This window comes from Odocoileus virginianus, chromosome 33, assembly GCF_023699985.2.
Source record: "Odocoileus virginianus isolate 20LAN1187 ecotype Illinois chromosome 33, Ovbor_1.2, whole genome shotgun sequence".
Classification (NCBI taxonomy): domain Eukaryota; kingdom Metazoa; phylum Chordata; class Mammalia; order Artiodactyla; family Cervidae; genus Odocoileus; species Odocoileus virginianus.
The window spans coordinates 28,341,334-28,352,476 of record NC_069706.1 but is presented as its reverse complement, the minus strand read 5'-3'; the positions used below and the strand labels follow the sequence as shown (position 1 = coordinate 28,352,476).

Sequence of the window (11,143 nt, the reverse complement as noted above, 5' to 3'; positions counted from 1 at the left end):
GGTTCAGTTTCCTATTTGTTTGTCAGCCTGTTAAAGGACACTGTGAAATCACCAATGTCGTGCTTGTCCTTAGATGCTAAGTCATGTCCGACTCTTTGTGATCCCATGGACTGTAGCCTGCCAGTCTCCTTTATCCACGGGATTTTTTTTCCAGGCACAAATACTGGAGTGGGTTGCCATTTCCTCCTCCAGGGGATCTTACCAACCCAGGGATGGAAACTGTGTCTCCGACCTTGCAGGAGAATTATTTACCACTGAGCCACTAGGAAAGCCCTGAAATTATCAATAAGCCTGTCTAAATTTGAAAAGAAATGACAGCTCATCCATCATCTGGTCTCAGGGTTACAGTTAGAATTAGGTTTAAGGCTCTAAACTGACACCTTAGCCCAATGCCTCAACCTTCCCACTTGCATGCCTATGGCTGAATGAAAGTTCAAACACTAATTTTGCATAAGCTTCCCTTGACTGGGCTAGCTTCCATCTGAACGTGTGGTTATAATAACATCTAACTCAACTGGGTATTCAGTGAGATAACCGAGAGGCTGTGTCTGGCCCACTGTCTGTCTTACAACCTCTCAATAAACTGGGGTTTCTTTCTACTCAACTTCTTTTGTGCCCAACAAAACTGGGGGCACAGTGGGGTTAAAAACTGTCCCTTATGGCTTCTGATGTGGCTTTTTCATCTAACAGTTTTTTAGTCACTTTCTTGTAGATTATACAAAGCAAAACCTAAGGAACCTGGACACAGTACCAAGGGAATAGAACTAAAAGATTGTTACATTTTTTCACTCACTTTTCAATGTTGAAAATCAACATTTAAAATAACAAATCAGAAAAAAAAAATCACAACAGTAACATGAAAAAAACAAAAACTAATGAGATCGAAATAGGTAGAAACCACCAGATTTATTGGGCTTCACTGCCTGATCTAATCTTTGTTAGTTGACAGCCTGTTCTTTTTCAGGCCCAAGGAACCAAAGAGATCAGCGCGGGGTTTTGAATTTCAGTATCAGGAGCTCCTGACTTTGGGAAGACGAAATTTCGGAAATCCAGTCGCCAAGATACGCTTCTTATGATAAAATGCGTATAGAGGTGGGGGCTGGACACAGAAACCTTCGCCTGGACGGTGAGAGAACCCACCCAGCCCACCAACGCCCGGCCTGGCTCCCGAAGTAACGGAATCCGAGTCTCCAGGCCAGATTTTCCCTCTAGCCATTTCTGGCCACGCAAAGCGGAGCTGCGAGCACAGAGAAAGGATGTCTTCATCGCCAGCCGGGATGGAACAAACCCGCCCGCTCGGGGAGTGCTGAGAACCAAAGGGTCCCTGCAACGCGAGCAGCCGTCAACATGACTTGACGGCCCCCATCCCGCGCGGCCCGCACTCTCCCGGCGCCCCCACCCTTTCCGGGTGCGCGCGCACGAGCCGGCGAGCCGGGGAGCTGTGCGCCCGGCAGCCTGCGGGCGGCGGCGGCCGACTGGCTCGCGGGGAGAGGGGTGGCCAGGAGCGCCGGAGGAGGAGCTGGCGCTGCAGCCGGGCCCCCTCGGGCCGCGCCCCGCCTTCTGCCGCCACCTGCGCGTCCCCTCCGGGCTCTCGCGCCCCGGGGCTGTGTGGGCTCTCCCCGCCGCAGCGGCGGTATCACCGCGTCCACCAATTAGAAGACTCGGCGTTTGGCTCCTTGGGGCGCGGGAAGAGCGGCAGGCGCTGCCGGTTCTGGAGAGCGGAGGGTGCGCCGGCGCGCGTCCCTCCCCGCCGCGCTCCCCGCGACGTTCGTGGAGGGGGTTACAGAACTGCTGTGACTTTTGAGGTCCGACTCCGCCTTCCGGCTAGCCTCCCGACGCGCCAGCTCGGAGAGAGGCCGGCGTGACCGGCAGGCCCCGAAGGCTCACTGCGTGGGCTCAGGACTTGGACCGTGTCCGGGAGCCCGCGGCGCTGTGCGCGCTGGTGAGTTTGGCGGCGGGGTGGGGTGTCCCCGGGCGCGAGGGGGCGGAGAGGACGTCTCGCTCTGCCCCTTCGCCCGCCCCCTAGTGCTGTCCCCACTTTAAGAGTAATTGAGACTTGAGCGTGACTGCGGAGCCGCGAGGATGCGGGCGCTGGCCACGGGCTATTCTTCAGCCCGGCGTGATGGAACGGGTCGGTGAGCGTAACAAAGGCGCCCGCCCCGGGGAGTCGGTCCCCTGCTGAAGACCGCGGCCCGCGCGCCGCGACGGCTGCCTGCGGACTAGGGTAGTGGCTGTGCGGCCCGAGGCGCGGTGCGCTCCTCCGCGGGCGGGCGGCGAACCCTGAGCCCGACACCTGCGCGCCGCTCCCGCCGCGGCGCCGGGGCAGCCCCGCCTGCCGGCCCCTGCGTCCTCAGCCCCGCTCCCGGCGGCCGGAGGTCCAGCGGCGAATCACTTGCCGGTGCAGAGGAGATACCCCCGTTCCCTCGCCGAGAAGCCGAGGCGACTGGTAGGGGCCGCGCGCCGAGGACCGAGAAGGCATCTTCGGGAGCACTTCTGCAGACCGAGGGCTTCCACGTGAGCCATCTCGCTCTCCCCGCGACCGCCCGGACCTCCTTACCGTCTCCGCTGCCCGAGCCTCCGCGCCGTGGGGCCGGGAGCGGCTGGGATCCTCGCCAGCCGTCCGGAGCGCTTGGCTCGCACGCACGGCCCCCGGCTGCCCCGCGCCTCGCCGGAGCCCGAAGGGGCGCGGGTCCGGGGCGAGGGCCGGCTGGGCGTGTTTGATGGCTTCACTGAGAAGAGTCAAAGTGCTGTTGGTGTTGAACTTGATCGCGGTGGCCGGCTTCGTGCTCTTCTTGGCCAAGTGCCGGCCCATCTCGTTGCGCAGCGGAGACGCCTTCCATGAGATTCGGCCGCGGGCCGAGGCCGCTAACCTCAGCGCGCACAGCGCCAGCCCTATCCAGGATGCGGTCCTGAAGCGCCTCTCTCTGCTCGAGGACATTGTCTACCGGCAACTAAACGGTAAGCACGCGCGCGGATGCCCGCAGTGTTCAGCGTGGGCATCCGGTCCACCCCCGGGGGCCCTGCGCGCGGGGCGGGAGGCAGCCACCTCCTGGCTCCCGCGCGCTCCCCTTACTCTTCCTGCCGCGTCTCGGCCAGGAGGCCGGGGCTGCTGGAAGGAATTCCCGGCTTCTTTTCTGTGCTCCAGCTGTAAGTTTGCTTTTATCGTGGAAACACGTCAGCACAGCTGGCTCCGGGTCTCCGCGTGCAGGAATCATTACCTGGCCAGTTGGCCCCAAGTGCGGAAACTAGACGCGCGGCCGAATGCGACTGGAGATGCAGGCGACTTAAGGGAGGAAATAGCTCTTACAGCTTAGTCTTTGGTGGGGTCGGACAGGGAGGGGACATTGGCGGGCTTAAACGTCTGCAAAAGTCGAGGCCTTAGGTCTGGAGCTAACGCGCTTCGGTAGTGCGCTGGAGGAATGTTATCTCTCTAGGAGGCAGCCTGTTCAGCTAATAACGAGGACCCCTCCCTTCCGGGCGCTGCCTCGGTGAAACTGCTATTAAAAACTTCCGGATTCTCCCCGAGAGCTGCCTGAGGGCAATTGTTAAAGTTCGCGGTGGGTAGGGAAAGCAGGTTTTTACGGAGTGTAGGGAAGAGAGGTGTGCCATCCAATCAGTGACAGTTGTCAGGATCTGTCCCAGCTAAAATGTTCTCAGTGCTTCAGGAGGAGAGGGAGACTTTTAACACCCCCTGGTTACATCTGGTCCAGGAGCTGATGGATTATTGGACATTTGCTGCCCTCAAGGTCAGAATATTACTCACTGGAGTATGGGCAGCTCTCCAAGGTCCACACAACTGGTGTCCAAGGCAGATTCAAGGCTGCCATCTCCCTTCCTGAGCTTCTAACTCATGTTCTTACGGTAATTCCAGAGCTGTGTGTGCTAAATCGCTTCAGTCCTGTCCAACTCTTTGCAACCCCATGGACTGTAACCCACCGGGCTCCTCTGTGCATGGGATTATCCAGGCCAGAATACTGGAGTGGGTTGCCATGTCCTTCTCCTGAGGATCTTCCCAACAGAGGAATTGAACCCGTGTCTCTTCTATCTCCTGCATTGTCAGGCTGGTTCTTTACCACTTGAGCCACCCTGGCAGCTCCAGTTCCAGAGCTACTGATAGTCATAAAGATAACGATCATAGTTATTGGTGAAGTTCTTACTGTGTGCCAGACACAGTGCCAAGAGGTTACAAGGGCATTATCTCATTGAGTGTTCACATCTGTCCAGTGTGGTTCTTTCCATTTCCCATATCAGAAATAAGACAAGAAGGCTTGGAGAGGTTAGTTAACTAAGTTGCCTGAGGTCCTGCTGCTGGTAAGTGGCAGAGTCTGGAGTCAGAACCCCGTATCTGGTTGACCAGAGAGCCTGTGTTTATGACAGCTTCCATTGAATGTCTTCTCCTAATTATAAGGAGTCTTCACTTTGATGATGTTAGTAAGACCCGGCTCGGCTCAACCACTGTCCTCCCTGCAGTTGGAGCTAGAGACTAGCCTGGTGGCAGGCAGGGAGAAGGATGTCACCATACTGTCTTCTTCCCACTTTCCAGTGATCCCTTCTGGGTCCTTCCAGGTGGGATGGGGGTCAGATTTGCAAGCATCCTCTGAAAGGACCCCTTGAGCTTCTTGATATCACTCAACAAGTATCCAGGGGAAGCCTTGAACTTGTACCTGCAGTGGGATGCTGCAGTTCCACTGACTTCTGGCAGATAGCAGGGTCTGGCTGTGGGTGTGGACTTGCTGTAGGTGTTGTCTGCAGGGGTCTGGTGGGAGCTCTTCGCCTGTATGTCCAAGAACTAAGGCACAGAAAGAAACAAAAGCGCACAATTCATTTCTGGAGAAATTGGATGGTTATGGGATGGGCCTTATTATTTTATACAGATCTGGGCCGTGGACTGATCCATAGGACCCAAAAGAGCGCACAAGATAGCTGGTTCCCTTAAGTGTCAGACTGTACCCAAGGACACAAGTCATTTCAGTTAGGTAACAGAATATGATGTACACCCCATCAGTGCCCCAGATAGGAATAATAAAATGCTAAGTGGTATTTACCAAGTGCCATTGACACACCAGGACTCGTTTGGTCTTTTCCAGCAACATTAAGGATAGATGCTGATACTCCCTTCAGGGGAGTATTCCCTGGCGGCTCAGACCGTAAATAATCTGCCTGCAATGCAGGAGACCTGGGTTTGATCCCTGGGTTGGGAAGATCCCCTGGAGAAGGAAATGCCTAGCCACTGCAGTATCCTGGCCTGGAGAATTCCATGGACAGAGAAGCCCATTGGACTCCAGTCCATGGAGTTGCAAAGAGTTGGACCCAACTGAGCAATTAACACTCCCCTTTGAGTAGCTTGCTCATAATCACCCAACTAGAGGGTGACAGAACTGGCAATTGAAGTTCTGACAGAACTGGGATAGTCTGGTTCCAGATTTGAGGTTCTCAGCTGCTTCACTGGCTTGTATTAATCTTTTTCTTTTTTTAATGTGGACCATTTTTAATGGTCCAAACAATAAAGAATTTGCTACAGTGTTGCTTCTGTTTTATATTTTGGTTTTTTGGCTGCAAGGTATGTGGGAGCTTAGCTCCCCGAACAGGGATCAAACCTGTACCCCTTACATTGGAAGGTGAAGTCTTAACCACTGGACTGCCAGGGAAGTCCCAATCTTTTGTGTGCCTCAGAGTCACAAAACTCCAATACTTTGGCCACCTGATGTGAAGAACTGACTCATTGGAAAAGACCCTGATGCTGGGAAAGATTGAAGGCAGGAGGAGAAGGGGACAACAGAGGATGAGATGGTTGGATGGCATCACCGACTTTATGGACATGAGTGTGAGTAAGCTCCAGGAGTTGGTGATGGACAGGGAAGCCTGGTGTGCTGCTGTCCATGGGGTTGCAAAGAGTCAGACACGACTGAGCGACTGAACTGAACTGAGTGTCACATGGAGGGCCTTTTAAGATGTAGATTTCTAGGCCCCACCCACAGAGTCTCTGATTCAGGAGCTTTGGGGTCGGGGGGCCTCTGACTGTAACTGACAAGCCTGTGGCCTGAACCGTGACCCAGAGCCCTCTGCTGCTTATGCCAGGCGGAGCAAAGAGGAAAACGCACTTGCCTGTTGGTGGGAATCAGAGTGAGGCCTTCGGAAAGCTAAGCGTTTGCTTCAGGTGGGCTGGGGTCCTGGCTTCTTTCCTTGTGTGTTCTTCTGCCCTGTAAGTGATTTCCCAGGGGCGTGGGGATGCCCACCACTGGGGACTGGTCGCCTGGGTTCGGAAAACGCGTTTTCTTGACTTGCAGCCCCTGAGGGGAAGCAGGCTGGAAGACTGGGTTTAGAGCTTTTCCTGAGCAAGCCAGGAATTCAAGCTGCCATTAGATAGATGTCTTTCTGGTGGACAAGTGTGATTTGCAGTGACCTTCCCGCTCTCCACCCCACCCCACAGCACTCCGTGCTCCGCCTGTGCGTGTTTCGGGTAAAGCGGATCCCACCTGTTGATTCTGTAGGCCTGCCCAGGTCTCCTGCTGCGGCGGGAGGGCAGCTTGCTCTGCAGCGTCCCCACCCTTCGAGACTGAAGGAGAACAAGGAAACCTTGACCTTGGTGCTCCTTACTGCTTGGGAATTAATGGAGGCCTCGAGAGAGCCAAGCACTGGGCGTACAGGAGGGGCAGGGCCACGTGGGTCCAGCCCCTTGGGTACCAGGTGGGAGCTGGTGATTCCGTGATGTTCAGGTTTCTCAAACCTTTCCTGGGGACTCTTCCCAAGTTCAGGCAGGAGACACAGCACAGCTATCTGTAGTGTTCTCTCACCCTGGAAACAGGGGTGTCCTGTGAGGGCCCCTCTGGGCTGGGGGGGACGCCAGGGGTGATCCAGATTGCCTCCTAACGGGCCCCTCTGCTAAAACTCTTAGTGCTTGTCTTTTGAAAAATGGTTGCACGCTGTTATTGTTTTGTTTTTCTTAATGCAGGCTGAGAAGGACCCTTTAAAGGGAAAGTGGAAAAGCAGAAGTGGAGGGGAAGGCACCCTGAGACGAGTTTGTCCTCTCCCCTCCAGACCGTCTCTCACCTCTGCCCTTCCATCTTTACCGTTGGGCACCCACTGCTACCCCCTTTCTGCTGCCGTGATGCTCTTTAACCCAAACCCCAGCCTCTGTTTTCTCACCCTCCTTTTCGGGCCTCTGGCTGTCTGCATGGAAAGCACTGCTTGCAAAGGGCCCAAGACCTTCCCAGAGTTTTGTGTTTCCCGAGGAACTGTGATCAAGCCTGGAGGCTGATCGTCAAGGCCGACCACTGTCAGCCCACGTTCCCCGCCCCCCCCCCGGCCGGTGCTTCTACCTCCTCCAGCCAGGCTGATCCACTTGCTGAAATAGCCCTGCATTTGTCTTAGGTTGCGTCTTCCGTGTTTCAGGTCCAGTCTTTGAGAAGTGCTGGTTATCCTGGGTTGCTCTCCGCACCCGCTTTCTACATTCATGTGTCCTTTCTACCTTGACTCAAGGTCACTGCCTGGGGGCGCACGGCTGTGCCCGCTCCCACGGTCCGAGCTCTTTCTGCTCCAGGTTGCTGGAAGCTTTCTTGCCCGTGTCCATTGCACCCGTGGCTTTGACTCTAGTGCCTCGGTGGCTCTATCTTTTGAGTTCCGAACTGGACTACAGGCGTTTTGAAGACTTGAACCGTATTTTGAGCTATTTAATACCATGCCCACCCTTCAGCATCTGTCATAACACCTCGTATGTCATGTGGGCAAAAAGGTCTTTTGGTTGATTAGTTGGATGGAAGCTAGTTTTAGGAGGTAAATGGTAACCACAGAGGAAATAACCTTGACTCCGTAAAGACTGGATTGTGTGGGGTGGATGTGGTTGGAGGAAGGAGTTGGAAAGACTTAGCTGGGGAGAGTGAGTGTGAGGTAGTCATCTTGTCTCTGCCATCTTGCCTGCGCCGTCTGGAGGCCACCCCTGGTCCTTCACCAGACTGACTAAAGGGCGCTAGAACCTTCAGAGGAGCCTGGAAGTGAAGCAGTTAGCCAGGTTAAAGACCAGCACGGTTCAGCATGCTTTTTGTGAATGTGTGATTTTATAACATACTGGTTTTATGTTCCTTTTCTCTCTAGAGTAGAATTAATTCATATTTTATCATGGAAATTTTAGAAAATCCAAAACCATTATGCAGAAGAAAATAATATTGTGTTAAAGTTTTTTTTTTTTTTTTTTTAATGGTGATTTTGTACTGACGTTAGGAAAACAAACGAAGGGACAGACAGAGTTCTTGATAGAATTCCCATGTAACTCTGTTCAGGACTTTTGACTGTCTGTCACCTTCTGAGGAGGTTATTTGTTTTCTGTCATTTTAGAGCTGAGAAAGGGGAGACATAGAGAATACTGTGTGACTTGGCCAGGATGACACAGACAGTGAGGGGCAGAGTCAAGATTCCAGAATATCACAGTCCTTTTCCCAGATTCAGCATCCCCCGATAGGTCAGGATGAAGGTGGTGAATGGTCATGTGCCCCACGCCCGCCCCGAGCTCTGGCTGGTGACCTCATCCCTCATCCACGCCCTGGTGCAGGGACCCACAGGGCACATGTGACTACCCCATCCAGTGAGCCTAGGGCCCTGCTGTCGTAAGAGGAAATGCAATCGATTGAGGTTAGGTTCCAAATTTAGATTTCAGAAGGATACTGAATAGAAGCAGGGTTGCTTGAAGAAATTGAAAACCTTTGCGGGCATGGAGAGAAGTCAAAATTACGCAGCCTGGTCCTGCCCCCAAGCCACACAGACAGATGAAGCTGGAGTCGGAGCTGCAGGAAACCAACACGTTCCCAAACAACCCACCTGCAGCCCGCCCAGCCCGCCGCATCAGCCGGGCTCACCAGGCGGAGAGAGTGAGTGGGTGCAGAAGGCCAGAGGCAGAGGTGTGTTGGAAGGAGAGGGATCGTATACTGAAAGCATCTCTTCCTGGATGCCAGAGCTGGCCCTGAGCTGTTTCTTCTTTCCTGGAATATACGTGTGCTCGTATAAGACTGTTGAGCTGGATGGTACTAGCATTCCCAATGGGAAGGAGGTAAGGGGGAGAGAGCTGAGGGCACATGTTCGCATTAAAATCACTCCTTGCAGGTGAGCATCAGAAGGGTACCAGGGCAGTGTGAGTCTTAGGAGCACCGTAGGCTTTCATCAGGGCCTCCCAGGTGGCTTAGTGGTAGAGTCCACCCGCCAGTGCAGGAGATGCAAGTTCGAGCCCTGAGTTGGGATTCTTGAATAGTGAAAGTAGGTGATTTACCCCAGGGGGCTCTGTGGCTAAGAATCTGCCTGCATTGCAGGAGATGTGGGTTCAACCCCTGGGTAGGGAAGAACCCCTGGGGAAGGAAATGGCAAGCCACTTCGTATTCTTGCTTGGGAAATCCTATGGACAGAGGAGTCTGGCAGGCTCCAGTTCATGGAGTCGCAAAGAGTTGACACAGCTTAGCAACTAAACAACAACAGTAGGCTTTCGTCAGGGCTCGGTGGCCAACAGAGGCCTGGGTGTGTAGGAGGCTGATCAGCAGAGCCAGGGCCTGGGTGCTGGAGGGAGGCTCACTTCTTTTACCTCCGACGGACTGATCACATCTGGTGGCTTCCAGAGAGATGGGGGGCCTGGTTCTTGGACAGCCTTGGGATACAGGCACATCTGTGTTGGCTAGTGTGTGTGCCGGGCACCCTGCCAGCAGGGGCAGCTGCTGCCTGCCCGGCCCAGAATAATTGGGGAGAGGCCACCAGCGTCATTGTCAAGGAAGAACTCTGATGCCCTGACCTTTGCTGTTACCAAATCTGGAGTGTCCTTTGTGGATGGGGAAAGGCTCGGCAATTAGAGCCAAGAGTCACGATGGGGAGGTGGAGCGTGGGCACAGTGGAGCCCATATTGAATGGAGAAACACCTAAGGTCAGACACCTCTGAGTCTTTAAGAATATAATATTGGGAGAAAAGGGTGTTCTCTTGGGCGGCAGGCAGTCTGGGTTTGATGACTGGTTCTGTCACTTATTAACTGTGTGGCCTTGGGCAGACTTGTGGGCACAGACTTGTGGGCACAGCAGGTGAAGGAGAGGGGGAACGAGTCGAGAGTAGCATTGACATATATACACTATCGTGTGTTAAACAGATAGTGATAGTTTCACCACCGTTTCTCAACTGTAAAATGAAGATGCTGTGAGTCAGGTTGAGCAGGGAGTCAAAATGTACAGCATGAGCCATGGTGCCCAATGTGTGGCAGCTGGGAGAATGCTTACTTTTTTTTTTTATTGGAGGATAATTGCTTAACAAATGTTGTGTTGGTTTCTGCTGTATGTCAGCGTCCATGCATGTGTGTGCTTAGCCATGTCTGACTCTTTGTGACCCTGTGGACTGTACCCTGCCAGGCTTCTCTGTCCGTGGAATTTTTCAGGCAAGGATATTGGAGTGGGTTGCCATTTCCTCCTCTAGGGGATCTTCCTGACTCCAGGACTGAGCCGTGTCTCTTGTGTCTCCTGCACTGGTAGGTGGATTCTTTACCTTGAAACACCTGGGAAGCCCTGCAATGTGAGTCAGCCGTAAGTATACACATAGTCCCTCCCTCCCGAGCCTTCCTCCCCCGCCCTGGCCCCCATCCCACCCTTCTGTTAATAGGTGCTCTCAGAGCACTAGGCTGGGCTCCCCGTGTTACACAGCACCTTTCCACTAGCTATTTGTTTGACACACGATAGTGTATATTCTTCAATGCTACTCCCAATTCGTTCCCCCTCTCTTTCTGCCGCTATGCCCACCAGTCTGTTCTCTACATGTGTCTCTATTTCTGCCCTGCAAATAGGTTCATCAGTACCATGTTTCTAGATTCTGTGTGTGTGTATTAATGTGCGATATTTGTTTTCCTCGTGCTGACTGACCTCACTCTGTATGACAGGCTCCAGGTTCACCCACCTCAGTTCAACTGACTCAAATTCGTTCCTGTGAATGACCAGTATTCCATTGTACATATATACCACAGCTTCTTCATCTGTTTACCTGTTGATGGACGTCTAGGTCTCTTCGATGTTCTGGCTATTGTAAATAGTGCTGCAGTGATCATTGGGGTGCATGTGTCTTTTTGAATGAATGCTCACTCTTTGAGGAAAGGAGCCTTGCTTGTTTGTTCCTCATCATATGTCTGATGCTGAG

At 53.6% G+C, this 11,143-nt stretch overlaps 1 protein-coding gene across 1 annotated transcript in view; it reads left to right on the top strand.

Moving 5' to 3' along the window:
* Nucleotides 1–1,057: 1,057 nt before the first annotated feature.
* GALNT17 (polypeptide N-acetylgalactosaminyltransferase 17) overlaps nt 1,058–11,143 on the top strand; it is a 415,093-nt gene continuing 405,007 nt past the window's right edge. Inside the window, exon 1 of the mRNA XM_020869732.2 lies at nt 1,058–2,958. Coding sequence (XP_020725391.2) covers nt 2,721–2,958 — 238 coding nt within the window. The 5' untranslated portion in view covers nt 1,058–2,720. The remainder of the gene's footprint in view (nt 2,959–11,143) is intronic.